The sequence below is a fragment of the Andrena cerasifolii genome, chromosome 13 (genome assembly GCF_050908995.1).
Source record: "Andrena cerasifolii isolate SP2316 chromosome 13, iyAndCera1_principal, whole genome shotgun sequence".
Classification (NCBI taxonomy): domain Eukaryota; kingdom Metazoa; phylum Arthropoda; class Insecta; order Hymenoptera; family Andrenidae; genus Andrena; species Andrena cerasifolii.
This window is the reverse complement of record NC_135130.1, coordinates 11,808,811-11,826,550: the sequence shown is the minus strand read 5'-3', so window position 1 is coordinate 11,826,550 and position 17,740 is coordinate 11,808,811. Positions and strand designations below refer to the sequence as shown.

At 44.6% G+C, this 17,740-nt stretch overlaps 2 protein-coding genes across 6 annotated transcripts in view; one reads left to right on the top strand and one right to left on the bottom strand.

The window, feature by feature from the left end:
* The first annotated feature begins 1,665 nt into the window (after positions 1–1,665).
* Positions 1,666–9,469, top strand: LOC143375840 (synaptogenesis protein syg-1). The gene is made up of 6 exons (XM_076825381.1): positions 1,666–2,373; positions 3,877–4,006; positions 6,402–6,601; positions 6,960–7,280; positions 7,583–8,071; positions 8,185–9,469. Exons 1-6 carry the CDS (start codon positions 2,007–2,009, stop codon positions 8,733–8,735), a joined length of 2,058 nt encoding a protein of 685 aa, XP_076681496.1. The 5' UTR covers positions 1,666–2,006; the 3' UTR covers positions 8,736–9,469.
* Positions 9,470–9,528: 59 nt separating this feature from the next.
* Positions 9,529–17,740, bottom strand: part of Kst (spectrin beta chain, non-erythrocytic 5 kst) — a 42,672-nt gene continuing 34,460 nt past the window's right edge. For 4 of the 5 annotated variants that reach the window (XM_076825374.1, XM_076825370.1, XM_076825371.1 and 1 more), the window contains 7 exons: positions 16,000–17,706; positions 15,442–15,919; positions 11,825–15,358; positions 11,611–11,748; positions 11,433–11,507; positions 11,176–11,207; positions 9,529–11,023 (listed from right to left, as the gene is read on the bottom strand). In XM_076825374.1, coding sequence (XP_076681489.1) covers positions 10,784–11,023; positions 11,176–11,207; positions 11,433–11,507; positions 11,611–11,748; positions 11,825–15,358; positions 15,442–15,919; positions 16,000–17,706 — 6,204 coding nt within the window. In that variant the 3' untranslated portion in view covers positions 9,529–10,783. The remainder of the gene's footprint in view (positions 11,024–11,175; positions 11,208–11,432; positions 11,508–11,610; positions 11,749–11,824; positions 15,359–15,441; positions 15,920–15,999; positions 17,707–17,740) is intronic. The other variant, XM_076825372.1, reaches the window with a different exon arrangement.

Below are 17,740 nucleotides of genomic sequence, written 5' to 3'. Positions count from 1 at the left end.
TGTTTTTATTCAGTATTTATTTCCTTCTTGATCTTCGGTATATCCTCTTGGGAGAGCTCTGTAACTTCTGAAATAAAATATTTGGAATCGGACATTTTTTGTTTTTTAAATAATGTTTATGAGAAATACATACACTGCTTATTGTAACGAAAAGCACAGAAAATATCTAGGGATATTTTAAAAAAACAGCAAGCTAAAGTCGCGGTAACGTATTAGTCAAGGCAATTTGATGTCTAAAAACATTTATTCTGACACTTTCAATGCTTACGAACGGGGCACTCGTGCGTACAATAATCCTTAACGCCTAACCGAATAACGACTCTTTAGTCCTTATCTCGTACCTTAATTATAGGACGTTTCATCGGCCATTTAAGGGGCCGTTTACACAATTGTCTACCTAGGAACCATTTTCGTGAAACGAAAATTCCATTGCTGACTAGGTAGTCATATTACCTAAATAGAAATCAAGGGAAGCGATTACAAAGTAATCACGTGCCCCTGAAGGGCATCGATAAGTAACTCGACCTTATTCACCGACTCTAATAAGATTTCTGTAAGTCCCTGATGATCATTCTTCATAAGTTATCCTTTAGAATAGAAATAAGATGAAAGGGAGCTTGAAAAATGTAAACAGATGGCTGCGATAAATGATCGGGGAGGGTGTGCTTCTCACTCATAAGCTTATCGGGAGCATCTGCCAGTAGTTACGCGCGTTTAATGTCGGGCGCGTCTGCCTAATGGGCCCCTAAGTAGCTGCTTTCTCCCGATATCCACTGCTGCAAGTCGGTGGGGGATTAGCGGTTAAGGGGGCCGAGGGGGCCGAGGGGGCGACGCGGTGTTCCTGCTGACTAAACGCGAAATAAAGAGTAATAGAACGAATGGGCGGCTAAACTCGCCATAGCATGGCATAATGATAACACGCTCGAATAATAAGGATAGCAGCAGAGGAGACAGGGTTGGATACGCACGCGTGGTCCCGCGTTTGGGGCCCGTCTTCCGCTTCCACTCCGGTGAACGTTCTGGCATTAAACTCTCCCGGCTCAGTTCCACTACGTGCTTCCAGTATTGTGCTTCGACCGTCCTAGATACATACTTCGTTTACCCTCGCCGTCTAGTTTTTATTCCTCTCGGTCTTTTAATACTCTTCTTTTCCCGTGATTCGCTCATTATATCCAAGTTCAATTGGGGATATTGGACTGCTACCATTTAAGGCCCATGGTGAATTGAAAAACGTGTCGTGGGACGAAAATAAACTTGCTTATTCGAAGCAAATGATTTTCTTGAGCATCTCGTTGTTTTCTTTAAATTTAAATAGTGGCTCGTGTTGCGTGATGTGTTTACGTTTATATGTAACACAGTGGCCATAAAAAGTGTTAAAAGCGAATTGTATTTTGTTATTGAAGAGTACACCTAATATGAAATACACATAATTCTTTATTTTTGTTTATTCGGTTTTATTTAAGAGGCTTCAAGAGTTGTAATTCACTGCCTAAATTTTAAACAAAAGTGTCCTCCGAAAATCTGAAATTTGTAATCGACGCCAGTGTTTCGGCGAGTTGCCGCTGGCAGCGCTGCAAATCCCGCCCCGCCGCGGGACTTTCTTTTGAACTTCACAACGACTCACTTCGTCTTATGTTCTCCAAACGTGAAGATACCCTAGTGTTCTACTAATTAGCAACCACAGTGACCACGGATTTTAAACAATTACAAAACAGCCTCAAACATTTTACTTTAATTCTAATCAGCTGATTTAAATCGTGCGCGCTGTGTTCACAGTAAAAATCAAGTTAAAGAAATTTCAAAATTTCAAAGAAGCCCTGCTTGGCGCCAAATTCTTACGATCTATAAGAATCATTCGTTTTCCCAATATGGAAGAAATACGCGTAAATACATAAATTATATTAAATTCTAAGCGAGAAGCAACTGAAATGGAACGAATGTACAAATTCTAAAAAGTGGAGTGCGACGTCTCCCCTTCGATAACAATAATTACGCAATTATCGACCATGTCGAAGTTCACTTATCTTCGGGGCGCGATTCTGGCTCTGGTGGTAATTAGTGTCGTCACTGCCGAGCAAAGGTTCGTGGAAACCCCCGCGCTTTATCAGGAAGTTTCCTCCGGGGACGACGCCCAGCTACGCTGCAGGGTGCAGGACAAAAGGGGCCAGTGCATCTGGCAGAAAGACCGGAAGCCAGTGGGCATGCATCCGGACAAGTATGAGTGGGCCAGTGGACGCGGCAGCGATTGCACCCTCCTTATCAGGCGGGCCTCCCTCGACTTCGACGATGGCCACTGGGAGTGTCAGGTCACTTCTGGCGATTTCACGCGGCAGGATGCGCTTACCTCGCTGCCATCCCGGCTGCTAGTCAGGGGTAAGAGTTTCTTTATTAAGGGGTTGTTCCGGTCTAGAGCCCATCAAAATAGATGATCTTTAGGAATTAATTAAAGGAAAACTACTCCATATAATTTAATGGGACTTTTTGCATCGTATTAAGGATGTCTTAAACTATAGAAATACATTTCTTATTTTATAATTAATCATTGCAGACGACGCCAGAAGTATATTCTTCAAAATAAAAACAATTTCAGTCGAATCGGATAATAACTTTTCGGGATACAGGTTTCACCGATTTTAAGAACACTGTTTCGTGAAAAGCAGTGGCGTTACCCATGAATCGGGAATTTTACAAATTTCAAAAAAAATCCTTTTAAACACGTATTCGAAAAAGGTTGAAGATCCGAAAAATGAAATAAAAAAATCGATTTTTAGACTGGAATCTCCCCTTGGTACTCGATAGCTTGGGAGTCTTACAGTATCACAATTTTAATCTTTATGAAATAGCTTAATAGGGACTAATACTTAATCGCGCGTTGAACATTTTATGGGGGGTCCCACGTGGTCGCGTGGGAACATCCTTAGAGCACAGTAGTGAGCTTGTAAGATCAAGATATAATTAGTAGCACTGAACTACCTCTTTTTGGAGTATCAAAACACTTTACCATCCACCGAAGCAAGGTTTCTTTACCATTTTTTTGTTAATACCCCTAAAAGTCTGGAACAAGTCCTTCACTGAATTCCACGATCGGGAGGACACTTTCCAGACACAGTACCGTCGCCCGAAAAAATACCAGTCGCAAAAAAAAAGAAACTCTCGATCAAAGTCGATGCTGAATATCACCGTACGCGCAGCTGCCTAGATTTCTTGGGCCTCCATGGGAACGTGTTTTTTTCAGCCACTCGAGAGCGATCCTCCGCTGCGCCTGCTTTGATCTTAAGCCTCCCCTTTCGAGTGCTCCGTCTCCACGAATCGGAAATATGAATCCTCAGACCCGGTCAGCATCGCAGGCCCATTTTCTTCGAAGCCGCTGACTACCCCGTCGTCGATGCAATTAGCGTATTTGCAACTGATATGCCAACGGTGCGCGCGTAACAGGTTCCATAACGTTCCGCGAAACGATAGAGCGTTAAGCGCTGCGCCGAGTTTTAACGGGACGTTGAGCTTTCGCGTTAGCGGAGCACAGATTCACTTTCCTCGAAAAGGATCCTCGCCTATCGCGCATAATCAGATCCTGATGCCTCCTCAACGGAACAACGCGGATCCTCCCGCGGTGGGGGTAGCTTGAAATTCGCTAAACGTGGTGTTGCAACGATCGCGAGGATCGCTGGTTCCGTTCTACTTTTCCTCTCACGGAAGGGTTTCTGCAACAACGATACCCGCGCGAATATTTTCTGTCGAATTAACGCCTGAAGCCCTGAACGAGGTTCAATTAGTGGAATGAAAGAAACAAGGGTCGGCTGTCTTTTTTAAATAAATTGTATATTTTATGCAAGGCTATTATTGATTATTGAGCTTCCTGTTTTATTGTCACCCTAGTGAAACCCCGGAAACCGCGGCTGGAATATGGGGGAACGATTTTGAACACCGCCCTGACTTTAAGGGAGGGACAGGAAGTGACGATTTCCTGCGTATCGAGATATGGAAATCCGCCGGCACTGATAAAGTGGTAAGTCTGGTTAATTAATCAATTTTCGCCTCGATACAATTGGCTTTACCTTACCGATTTAATCCCATTTAATCGCATTTATCCCCTGCTTCCGATTGCACATTGTGGCAAAACATTTGTGCAACTGGCCACGTTTTCATTGTTTTTTTTTTTGCAACGACTTTCGTTCAGAGGAATGCTGCAGTTGAAATCGCATTATTCCATTTCGCTGGCTATCGAACGTTAACAATCGTTTCGACACGACTGCTTAAGAGATCGGCAGGATTTCTTCTTCCGAGCAGTGCATGACACGGCAAAATGAAACTTTCTACATTTGTTCATTTCCTTGCAAACGCGCTACGTGAAAATGCTATAGTCTATATACATCAAATTCCACTTACGCCCAAATCTCCCGTGATTTTACGTCAAGAATTTCAAAGTCGATTTTCGCGAAAATTAAACGCGATATAAAAAAAAAGTTACTCTTCCTTTTCTACTTATAACAAGTAAATAAGTCGAGAAAAAAGAATACAAGTTTTTGATATTGCGCTTCATTTTCGCGAACAGGGAAACCTACCCTAATGAAAATCACGGGCGATTTGGACGTAAGTGGAATTCGCCTTTTTTATATAATCCATTCCGATTGCATTGGCTGTACCTTTGATTAAAATTACAACTGCCGGCAGCCCCACACAGCTCTGCCGCAAGAAGAATATTTCCCACGAGCGCTTCTGCCTTCGTAGATTCCCTAGCCTTATCGAAACGCAGTGAAAAAAACTGGCGGTTTACAAGAGGCCGGCCGAGGCAAGAAGCCATAACGCCGTGTTTATGCAGCCGTAGAGTTGGCGAGCAGCGTCTTTTTCGTTTCCATGGTCTAGTGACCAGCGCTAGCCACACCTCATAAAAATTCTCCTAACGTAGAGCTCGCTCTGCTCCGATCGCCGCCTTCGCTTGAACGGTGTTACAATTTCCCTGGACACTAGTAGCCGTGTGGCCGTGAACACGCGCGTTACGCCGCGCGAACACGGCCCCCTGCACCCTAATCGGATTTTCAAATTCGAGATTATAAATGCACTGCGTTGCCCCTAGCCTGTTCCCTTTAAATCGCGCGATTTTCTACTTTCTACAGACTCTATTACAAGCCAGTACGCATTCACGAAGCTTCAGTCCTCGTGAGGACGTTTTTGAACCTCGAAAGACACCTGCGCCGTGAAACTCTACTTCTCTGATTTTGTGGAATAGATTTTTTCCTAGGAAGCGAGTCAGATGTGGGGCGCGGAAGAAAGTACTTCCTAATTTCACACTTTGCCTCACATTCGCAGAGATTATTGCGGAGGTTCTAACTCCTCTTTTTACGGTCTTTAATAGGCACGCTGTCTAAATAGTTCGTCGTTTATTCTTCCTTGCCCATTCTGCTTCTCCCCCTTCGTCGCATCCGAAGATGCAATGCCGAGCATAATTATGCAGATTGCGGTTGAAGAGGCGGAGAAACTGGCCGCGGGCATAACCGCCCCGTGAATCACTCTAGAATGGGTACGGAGCTTCAGTGTACAGGGTGGTCCAATTACTCTGCTCACCTCGAACGTCTCTGAGACTTTGAATAACAGGTGGAAGTGTTGCTTCTTTGTTTCATTGAGCCTCCATCGGAAGAAATACCTATCTCCACTGCTCCAAGTATGTCAGCCTCAGTGGCGCGCTCAGAGGGGAGGCCAAGTGGCCCTGGCAACCCCCAAAGAAGGAGCTTTGTAAAAAGAAAAGAAGACTGGGTTTTATTCTTTAAATAAATTTTTATAAACACCTAATGAATTTTATTGAATTTGCTCGGCTCCCCCAAGTAGGGTTTATACAAAAACTGATTTTCGAATTCTACTATTCCCCAAAAACCGGTTGAACTGGTTTTCAAATTTTCCAAAAAAATATAATTAAATAGTAAAGAAATATTTATTTTGAAAAAATACAGTTTCCTTAATATTATGGAATTACAAAAGCATAACAAAATAAAATATACTCTATATATGCAAAATCATATAAAAAAAATTAAAATAACTAAAACCGTACAAATACGTACAATTTTTGAGTTCATTTAATATTTATGGATCTACAAAAATATGTACAGAATAAAAAAGACTGAATACAAAACCAAATGAAAAAAAACTAAATAACTAAAATCCGTACAAAATATAAATCTTTTAAAAGGCGGTACCAAATTATAAATCTTTATTCCATTTAGTATTTTTTCTGAAAATATGAACTCATGAATATTAGTTTCACAGTAAAATGTTGACGTTTATAATTAAATAATTACCCTACCCCTAAGAATAAATCCTGAGCGCGCCATTGATCAGCCTACAGACTTAGGTTTGAAAAAAAAAAGAAGAGGTGTCTTCTAACGAAGAATCCTTTGGTTCTCCAACAGGTATATAGGAGGGGACGAAGTGGAGGCTCTAAGGGAGCAGACGAACACAACAGAAGTGGATAGCCCTAAAACCTGGGCAGCCCACAGCCTCCTGCGAGTCCGCGGACAAAGGGAGAAGCATGGTCTGCCGATTCGGTGCATCACGATTCATCCGTCCAGCGTTGCTTCAGCATCTGCGGAAACACGGCTGGATGTGCATTGTATGTATATTTCGTGAGCCTTCTTTACGACGCGATAAAGGAGTCTGAAGCTGAGGGAGAATATACCTACTCAGTCCGAAGGGGGATTCTATTCATCTGCACTGGCTCGATCGTAATGAAAATCCGCTGTTAGCTAGTCCAAGCTCCGAGGAACACTCTACTTCTCCCGATTTCTACTGACTCTATTAAACAGAATATTCCGCATCGCGGTCTACATAGCCGGCCGCGATTAACGTTACCCGTCCAGACCTCCCCGTTTTTACGATGCGCAATTACCGCTTGGAAACGGTCTTCCGTAAAATCCCAGAGCCCATTCGTAACAAGCAGGGAAACGTTTTGACGATGGTTCGGATTTCAGATTCCCCGGAGGCGAGGCTCGAGACGAAGCCCAGGCTGCTAGTGTCGGCCCTCGAGGACTCCGCCAGCTTTGTCAGCCTGAAATGCTCGGCGGACGGGAATCCCAGCGGAACGATCAAGTGGTTCAAGGATTCCGCTCCCGTCGCTGTGACGAGCAACGTGATAACGCTGATGTTAAACAGAACGCAGCCGAACGGTACTGCGACGGGCTCCGAGCTGAGATTTGAGCCGGTCAAGAGAAACGACGCCGGTCTCTATTCTTGCAAGGCGGTCAACGTTATCGGTGAAAGCGCCCCTGCCAACTATAGACTGGACGTGCAATGTTCGTAGCGAATCGCCCCTCGGCTTTTACCTACTTTTTCTGCGGAGAACAATTGGAGAGTAAGCGGTAACAGTTGGTCATTGACAGAGACATCAATTTGTACTTAGGAAGGCCCGGTGTGGGATAATTTACTTTCTCTCTAGAAAGCAGCTCTGGGTTAAGTGGCGCTGGGTGTACGACAGAAATTGGGCTGCGAGGCAAAGTAATTCTGACCTTCTGGAACTGATGTAGACTGTCTCGATCGACTCTACTGGCTCCTCCATTGTATCCCCCAGCTATAAAATGTACACGTCTCCTTTCAGATGGGCCCAGGCTGAAGCCAGAAGACTCCGCCAATGACACAACCCATAGATTTGAAGAGACCACTCTCCTGGGCTCGAATTTGGAGCCCTTTGAGTGCGTAGATTTTGAGGCGAACCCACCAGCTCAGTATAGATGGGTGCACCTCCGTGGTGGAGCAAGCGAGACCATCGAGAATCCCCTTCGGAATAAAGATGGTGGTAAACGTTTGCGTTTAGAGAACGTAATGTGGTCAGACGAGGGTGAATATCGATGCGTGGCGTTTAACGTGATCAATGGAGTGCGGAGGGAGATGTCGAGCGAGGCTTGTTACGTGCTTCACGTGACAGGGCCGCCTGAAATACAAGCAAGGCCATCGTCAGGGGAGAAAGGTTTCTATGAATCACTGGGTTGGACCGGAGAAGCCGAACATACTCTCAAGTCTCGGTTCTGCTCAAGACCGCCACCAAAGCTGGTTGCTTGGCAGTGGGGAAGCTCGCACATCAGAGCTGGTAAGTATGAGGTTGAAATGAGGCAGCAGTGCTCTTTGGAAACAGAATATTAACACAGTTGAGCTTGTGGCTTTCAGTTTCACGAGGAGTTAATGTAGCGATTCTTTGCGCAGGTGAGCGTCTTCAGTCAAAGTACGAAGCTTTAGCCTTGGAGCACATCAAAGAGAACGATATAGTAACAAACTGCTACTGGGCTAAGCTAGTGATCAAAGACCTCCAGAAAGATGACGCGCGGGTGTATACTCTGCTGGTAGAAAGTGAGAAAGGTAAAGACTCGACCAATATCAAGCTACTCATTCGTGACCCAACGGAAGTGACAGTGATCGTGGCAGCTGCTGCCGTGGGTCTGCTGTTCATCTTACTACTGATATCGCTGACTGTGTACTGGATACTGAGGCTGAAGAACCGACGGTACCGTCGGGAGGAAGAGGAGGGCAGCATCGCGGCAGACGCGTTTTACAGTAACACAACGACGACCGACAGACAGAAGAATGTGAACTCGTCCTCCCAAGGCAAAGGCTTCGTCAGGAAGACAAGCTCGGAGGGCGGGCTGGCGGTCACATATGACTATGATCAGATCACCAAGCAGGTGCGCGCTATGAGCCCAGAAGCTTTGAAAGTCAGACGCGCGCCAGCTGTTCTTCAACCGCCGACCATTGTCTGACTCTTAACGTGTTCAGTGCCATGACTGTCATCTGGGAACGACACTGAACTACCCATTTACGTCGTGTACGATGCCACTTTTCAAACTGGACTGGTCAGTCCGTGAAGGCTACAATCTTCAGAACGGGACCGTAATGCGTCAGCGATGGACTTGCTTCGAAGAAGAAGTTCGGGCGAATCTTTTATCTCTTGGCAACATTTCTACATTGCCATTCTTAACGATCTAGATTTGACTTTATCAAAGAACTTCTTTAGAGGATTGAAGTATGTGATACATCTACAAGTACCAGAGAATAGTTAAACAGCGGTACTCACGGATTTTGTTTCATTTTATGCGAAAGTTGAATTATTTGTTGTTACACTTACCTTGCATTTAAGTTTTACTTTAAGCCTTGTTACGATAATTTATTAGATGTTAATGGTTTAGATTAATAGCGACAAAAATAGCAAATGAGCTGTAATCATGCTTTTCGATATAGATAAGCTTGTACTATATGAAGATCATTTATAGAAATTGTATTATGTGTATAATAAGAGAATGAAAAGATTGCTAGATGCCTTGTAACATTTGACTGCTGATCTCGTGTAATTATGCTTTCTTCTGTAAAATATGTATTTACTCCACTGAGCTTTTGTACCAATATATCCCACTTTGTTAATATTAAAGTTAGTGCAATATTGTAGAAACGCACCATGTGGTAACTGTATCGCAGACTTGCTACTAAGTACTTGCGTTATTTTGTATAATACACGAACGATGGTATTGAGAAATAAAAGTATTATCACTCCACGACTTGTTATTTCTTTTAAATTTATTTAAACTTTCTGTATAGCTTTGAATTGTCGATTTCTTAGCGCACAAAGGAATCGCTCTATATAACTACATAATAGCACTGATACACTACATAATAATTATACGTTATGTAGTATTAAATACACTTTACACATCGTAATATTATTTCATTGTAAAAAAAGAAAGAAGAATGCTCGTTAATCACGAAGAATATATAATTTTCGTTTTCCTGCAAAAAAATAATGATGTTTATAAATTTCTGGTACTTTAATACATTAAAATCATTGGTTCCAGACAGGAGTTTTCAAATATATAACATTTGCAACATATATTATGACATCTTCTACTTAAACCTTACATGACACGCGCGCTTGCATGTTCTTCGTACATTTCAACGTTCCTCTTAAAGTCAGGTACACTTTAAATAAATTCAGTAACGATCTTCGCGTGTAAGGTGTAATTCTTCTAACGTATGATATTTATGATGCATCCAAACAGATTTGTGAGACGATTTAACAATCGTAGTAACACTATATAAATTAACGACTTCTTACCGTGTAACTTTTGACATTACGAAGTCCATATGTTGCATAATAAATCCTTTCGAGCCGAAGAATCAAACTTTACATAACAAATGATTCTCTGAAAATTGTCTGTTAAACTTTCCTACGATATCTCTCGATCCTTAAACGGTATACTATAGATAGATCTGCAACTAACTTTCAATGCTTTGCGATTCTACATCCAGTCTAATCATTTACTCGAGGTGGACATATTATAAGTTAACTTCTTAGAAGTTAACATTACGTAGCGAAAGCGTTTCTCGATATCAAAGATTTATTAGAACGAGAGATATGAATTCAAGTTGCATAAGGCAGAACTGAAAAAGTGGGTCGAGCTGTATTCACTTATTACTTCTCGTATTTTACGGTTTCTTAATTTATTAGAGTCAAGCACTCTTTCTGTTAAAGTTATATCTTCATAGTCCTCTTATATGCGAGCATCAACTCAACGCGTTTCATGCTATCAAATAACGTAAACGATAAAGTAAATTTATACTTTGAGAAAAGCTTGTATAGTACATGGAAATAATTTACAGGGGATGTCAATGTACCATGTAGCAAAGATAACATATACACATGTTCCTTCTAACATTTCCAAAGGAACCACTTATCATTTGCCACATTGTTTCATGGAAATTTCTATGCCTCTTACACATCTATTTTCTGTGAGCGAGCATGTTGCTGCGAACAAGGTTACGACTGAGGTTTCTTACGCCTACCGAAGAGATTGCTCAAAACGGAACTCCTCTTGTAATCACGATCCTTGCGATTACTACCGATGCTCTGTTCGCTCTCCGACCCACTCTCACTGGCTCTCCTGCCACCATCTACGACTGTGACGCTCTGAGTATTCTGTGGAACAGCTGGAGGAGCCACGTACGGTGGTAAAGAGACTGGTCTACCTGTAAAGGAGTTATTTTGTTGCTGCATACCCTGGAACAAATATACGACGATGTAGAACTCGGCTAACTTTCATACTCCTGTGTTGTATGTTCAATTTATGCTAGCATCTTGAACTTTCTTCTTCGCTCAAATACATTTCCGTAACAATTATATTAACTATCGGAAGGGAAAGGTATAATTACCTGTCTAGTATTTATGGGAATATTTCCGTAAGCTGTAACAGAAAAGGTTGCTTATTTTTCTCTAGATTACGTTCTCTGAAACTCTCATTTGTTAGTGCGAACCAGGAGGAAGATATCTGATCGGACTCTTAACAATTAGGAATACCAGCCAGGGTGAACAGAAAGAACAAAGATGAACACATGTTGGAAGGTGAAATGCAGCATGCAAGAGTATCTGACGTGTTTTCACAAGAGACTTCACAAAACAATTGACTAACCAGGATCATGAGGAGCACTCCACTGAGCCATTCTGGTTGGTGGAGGGGCACTCGATGGCAAGGGAGGTGCTAATTCTACAAAATAATGATGAACTTTTTTTATACTCAATGGAGAAAGGATTCACTACACATATCCACACATGTGTTCAAAGCAGTTTCCTGAAAGTAACTTAAATACCTTGATGTTGCGAAGTCAGGTCTCCGCTGCTTTGTCTGTGCCAGGTTGTATTTGACGGGTACTGACCGGACCCGTTATGGTTTAACGTTGCGCTACGTTGTTGGTAGAAGCCAGGCCTCCCTTGTACGTACTCTGCGTCTGCGAAACCATGTACAATTTATCAAACCACAACTTCACATTACTTCCTATACTTCACCCGAAGAAATAAGCTTACCGTCACGTTTGTATTGCGATATAGCGTCTGAACTCGGCGACCGCATTGGAACGGGTGGTGGTGCTCCTCTTGGCGGAATAGGTGGCTTCTCTCCTGAATTCTGCTGATACTGGTCTCGCTGACTTGCCAACTGCTCCTGCTGTATCAATTGTTGCTGCTGCTGCTGCGCTAATAATTGCTGCTGTCTATGCATTTGTAGAAACTCTGTTTGCGTCTGAGGCGGCTCTGCCCTCTGAGAAACTAAGAACTCAGCGTTGTTCTGTGGGTCGCGTCTCTGTTGGTTCTGTCTATGCATCTGAAGAAACTCGATTTGGACGCTGCTCGGGGAATGTTGATCTGACATGTCACGCCTGATGACAGAGTTCTTTCGCTCCAGTTCAGGAGTTGAAGCATGACTGCTGCCAGTTGACATGTTGTCATCCGCATGCTCCACTGGCACATTCTGTAATCTTTCCAAGCCTTCCTTCTGCGACTCATCGTAGCTTAGAAGCTGTAGGCTGGGAGGCAATTTGGCATGGAATGATATTTTGTTCACCCAGTCTTCCATTTCCTGTTGACTCGGAGCGAGAAAGAGGAACTCGGATCCGTCTGTACACTTTAATCGGAACACATTCTTCTTCTTTGTGTAGTCATCAGCCTTCTCGCATATGGCGTTGAAGATAGTAATGGGCGCGGTAGCTGCTTTGCTCAGGGAGAAGTCTTCCATGTCCTTAAAGAAGCACAACAGTTGTCCACAGAGTACTGTATAGTACTGTTTCCAAGAACGCACAGCTGCCTTCTTGCCAGCGCTTTGCAGCTCGTGCTTCCTTTCGAGCAAACCCTGAATCTCTACTGGAGGCAATGCATCCATATTCTCCATCCTCTGAAGCTTCCTGAAGCTCTGAGTCCTCCGTCTGGTCGTGAAGCTGGGTGTCCTCTTCGGTTTCTTCGTATCCACTTTCATACTTTCCGCTCTCTTAATATCAGGAGTAGTTCTCCTTAGTTTCTCACCAAACACATGGGATATGCCGTGTGATTTCTGGTTCGGCGTTATGTCCAAACCTTCGGACGCGGTCGAAGCTTTCAGAGGCGACAATTTATTCATCGACTCGTGCTCATCGGACGTGCCATTAACTTCATCGTGCACGGTGCGATGAGGACTGTCCAACAATCTTCTTCGCTCTTCCTCACGTTTCCTCTCTTCAGTTATCCTCTGCACCTCCTTCCGTTTCCTTTCTTCAAGCCGCGCACGTTCTACCCTTTCCTTCTCCGCCTGCCTGGCAGCCATCTCTGCCTGCTGTTGTTTCTGGAACGCCTCTTCCAACATAGTTATCCGTTGCAGCGCGTTGAATCTTTCCTCCTGTGCTTCGATAGTCTTCTCGAAGTCCTCGTGCTTTCTTATCAACTCCTCCACCTGCGGGATACTCTCGCCCAACTTTCCATCATGCAACATAGGCTCCCTGCTCACGATCCAGTTCTCGAGCGTCTCAGCTTCTCGCTTGAACAGCTGCGTGTCCAGATTTTGCTCGTATATGTGCATTCTCTGCTCCCAAGTGTCCTTCAGGAACTGTTGCCTGTGTTGTAAAACGGATATCTTGTCTTCAATCTCCTTCCCCAGGAAGTGTCCCTGCTCTATCAGCTCCTGGCCAGTTTTGTAGAACTTATCGAACGCCTCGTTGCGCGTATCGATCTCTGCTTTGTACTCAGTGTGCCTAGATATCAGTGCCTCAGCACCAGGCACGTCGCGAGCCAAATCCGGGGCAGTCACTTTGGCTACCATCTCGTTTATCCAGGACAACAGGTCTCTGTACTCACCCATATACGACTGCAACTGCTCTGCCTGGGCTAGCTTACTTCGCCTCTGAGCAGCCTTCTCTAACAAGTCATTCCAAGTTGCTTCAGCTTCCTGGTGCTTCACGTCTATGTGTATTCGAGCGTCTGGGAACAATTCAATTAATCTGGAGGCTTCTTCCATGAGCAGCTCCACCTGTTCCTTCACAGCACCCAAGTCAGTTTCAAATCCTTGGTGCTTCCTCGCTAGAGCTTGAATGGTCTCCAAGTCTTGCCCATAGCCATCAGAACTGAGGGCAGTCTCTTTCTCTTGAATCCACGAGATGGTCTCATCCGCGGTTCTGTCAAACATGTGCACCTGCTTAGCACCTGCCAATGCATCTTGCCGCGCGTGCGCTAATTCCTTCAGATCCTCCCATTGCTGCTTCGTTTCTTCGATCTTCATCAGTATCTTATTCTTCTCTGGGTTATTTTCTTCCATCAGCTTTTGTCCCTCGTCGAGTACAGCGGACACACGGCTCTCACTGGTGGTCAAGCCAGCCAAGAAGTTGTCAAATATCTGAATTAGAAGCTCCACGTGCTCCACGTCGCGGCCATAGTCTTCTGAAGCAGCCACAGTCGTCTGATCTCCAATCCATTCGATGACTTCATCGGCTTGCCTGATGAACTTGAAGAACTTCTCGCTCTCTCGCAAGCGTTGGAACCGATAGTCCTTCAACTTCTGCAATTCCTTGAACTTCTGCTCGATTTCAGCCTGCTTCTGAGTGATGTTCTTGCTGTCAAAGTGGTGCCTCTCTATCAGCCCGTGGGAGAGTTTTCTCAGGTTCCCAATAGTGTTCTCGAAGCCGAGCAGGTCCCGTTCAATCTCCTCTAACTTCTTCATCAAAGACTGAACGGAATCTTCGTCCTTTCCATAGTCAGTGGAAGTCAATTGCGGATGCTTCTCCTTTATCCACTGTTCAGCCTCTGCAGCCTCGGCATAGAACATCTGCGACTCAACGGCATCAAGCAAACGCAATTTTCGCACGCTAGCTAAGTCCCTGAGATGAGAAAGCTTCTCCTGCAGTTCCTGAGATAATTTCTCGATCTTCTCTGACGCGAAATGACCGCTCCTTACCATCACCGTGGCTCTGCCGACCAAAGAGGCCACCACAGGCTCCCTTGATATCAGTTCTGCCTCCAGAGCCTGATGTTTCTTCTGCAACCGCTGTACAGTAGTCAATGAGCTGCCTAAATCGTTGCTAGCAGCCAAGGGCTCCTTCTCTGACAGCCAGTGGAGCTCATCTTCAACATCTCTTGCAAATTGATGTAATAGCTTCGCATCCTCTAGATTGTCTCTTCGTATTTGCATTGGTTCTTGCAAGCTGTGGTACCTGTTGATCGTCACCATCGCTCTTTCTTGTATCTCGTCGCACATGAAGTGATTCGACCTCTGGAAACTAGTTGCTGTCTCTTTAATCGACTCACAGGCTTCGTTGTGACCTAAAACGTCGTTTTCCAGATTGGTATGTCTCTTCAGCAAATGGGCTACGCTGGACAAGTCTTTCCCGTGGTCCTCCGATTGCAATTGGGTTTCCACTTCGTCCATCCATGTCTCGAATTCGTCTAAAGTACGCCCGAAGAGCAGAGCCTGGTAGGCATCGTTCAATCTGTTCTTCTTCAACTCACTGGTTTCTTGAAGCATACGCCACTCTCCCTCCAGCTCATCCAGGCGTTCTTGTATGCTGTCTGAAGCGTAGTGGTTCTCTTCAATTAGTGCTTCTCCTAATTACAGAAAGAAACTGAATGAAATACCTGAAATGTCTCATGTTTAATTTGTAAAGACAGAAGGACAGGCAAAATCTTACCTTCATTGACAACTGCAGCTACTCTTCCCTTGTTCGCCATTAATTCACTCTCAAAGGCAGTGTGCTTTTGAATCTTGCTCTGCAGGTTTGAAGAATCCCTATAATTCTCATCGCTAGCTACTTGTTGTTTCTGATGCAGCCAGCCTTCAACTTCATATATGTTTCGATGGAACTGGTGCAGATGATGACTCTCTAAGAGCTTCTTTCTTCTTGCTCTCGCACTGTTTTGCAATTTATCTCTTCGAGTACAAACAGATACCAGCCTCTGCTTTATTATGCTCGCGTCTGAATGCTTCTCAGACACGATATCGTTGGCGAATTTCTCTAACTCCTCAATACGACCTAGTTGCGCCACCAGCATTTTTTCAAACTCCTCGTGCTTACGCAAGAGAGCTTCAACGCCAGATAAGGATTCTCCAAGATCGTCATTATTGAGGAAAGCTTCTTTCGTTGCTAGCCAGCTGTCAGCGTGGTCAGCCTGGAATATATAAAGAAGAAACAAACATCAGCCCATTCATAATGTTTCCGAAGTCTCTTTATTTGAGAATTAACACTTACCTGTTCTTTAAACAGCTGCAACTGATGTGCCTGCGTCAACTTCTGCCTTCGACTCTCCCAAGCATTAACTAAGCCCTGCCGAAGGTCCTCCAGATACTCCAGATTGCCACTCACGTCTTCATTAATAGAAAGAAGCTTCTGTCCATGTTCTTTCAAGGCTTTAAACGTGTCTTGTCTGCCATCAATCTCTGCCTTCCGTTCCTGATGAAGTTCCAGCAGAGCTTCCGCCTCAGATATTGTTGTTGGGGGTTCAGATTCATCCATGCGCTTGATTGTATCCGCAACCCAGAGCTCCAGTTCGTGCAGATCAGCTTGGAACTTGTGCAACGTGTAGGCTTGGTTCAATGCTTCGCGGCGATGCTGAGTGAGGCGCTGCAGATCATCCCAGTTGGACTGCAGTTCTGACAATATACCATTGATTTGAGGTGCCTTGTCTGGATACTTTTGTGACAATCCCCTTGCCTCTGCCCTGTGCTCCTTCAGCTTGCCTTCAATGGCAGTCATATCTCGCTCCATCGCCTCCTGCTTCCTCTGCAAGTGCTCCACAGCAGGTAGATCCTTACCCACGTCTGCCGTATTCATAGCCACAGACTTTTCAATCACCCTCTGGCTTGTGTCATCTATGTCCCTGTTAAACAAGTGGATCTCCAGAGCGCCTGCTAATGTCTCCCTATACGCGCTCAACGCTCCTTGCAAGCCCTTCCACTTGTTATTGAAGTTGTCGCGACGCTGCTGAATGGCTTTCGACTCGTTATCCCTACCTTGTTTGATAAGTTTATCCGCCAGAGCATTAATTGTCTTTATCCTTGAGTCATCCACCCTCATGTCGCTGTCCACATCATCAAGCTTCCTCTGCAGACTTAAACAGTGCTCGTAATCTTTCCCAGTATCGCCGGCTTGGACCATCATCTCCTTATCTCGTATCCATGCCTCGATTTTCTCTACTTGGTTGTTGAATTCAAGGATGTCCTGCGCCTCTTCCAGACCTCTGCCACGGTTTCCAGATTCCAGTAGCAGTTTCCTCCAAGACGCATGCAGGTGCTCCAACTGTTGCCGAATCTCTGCGCTTGCTGGATGCTTCTGGGCTAATAGCGTTTCCCCTTTCGCTTTAATTTCTTCGATTCTACTCTGATTCGCCGCTAACTCTGCCTGGAACGCCTGGTGCTTCTGCAACTTCTTGATCTTGTCCTCCAAACTTGACACTTCACCTTTAGACGCTTCTGCTTCCAGCTTCTTCTGTTTCTCGCCGATCCAGGACTCTGCCTCGCCAACATCTCTAACAAACTGCGCATGCAGTAAACTTGCTTCCAGTCTTCTTCGTCGCACTTCACAGAGATCTCGGATCCTAGCACGTCTCTGGACCACTTCGCTCAATCTTCTCGCTATCGTAGGCGAATCGAAGTGGTTCTGAGCTAATAGTTTGTTACCGTGCTCTTGCAAGGCTATTAGCTTCTCCTCCTGCGTCACCAGCAGCTTCTCAAACTCGTTGTGCTTCTTAACTTGTGCATCCACCTCTTCGACGGAATCCCCGAAGTTGTCGCCGCTCAGAGCAGCTTCCTGGGTTGTCGACAAATTGTCCAGCTGCTTGGCATCTCGCAGGAAGAAATGTAAATCTATCAGCTGATCCAGGTGAACCTTCTTCTGCTGCCAGGCAGTGTGTAGTTTCTGTCTCTCATCGAGCAGCTGATTACACTTCTCCTCCACCTCCTGCGAAGAGTAATTGCACTAACTTCTTCTCCCT

Excerpts from the sequence above, each read along its gene's own strand:
- LOC143375840 (XM_076825381.1), top strand. The coding sequence starts at position 2,007 with ATGTCGAAGTTCACTTATCTTCGGGGCGCGATTCTGGCTCTGGTGGTA. Across the intron at positions 2,374-3,876 it reads ATCCCGGCTGCTAGTCAGGG|TGAAACCCCGGAAACCGCGG; the intron begins GTAAGAGTTTCT and ends TTGTCACCCTAG. Across the intron at positions 8,072-8,184 it reads AAGCTCGCACATCAGAGCTG|GTGAGCGTCTTCAGTCAAAG; the intron begins GTAAGTATGAGG and ends TTCTTTGCGCAG.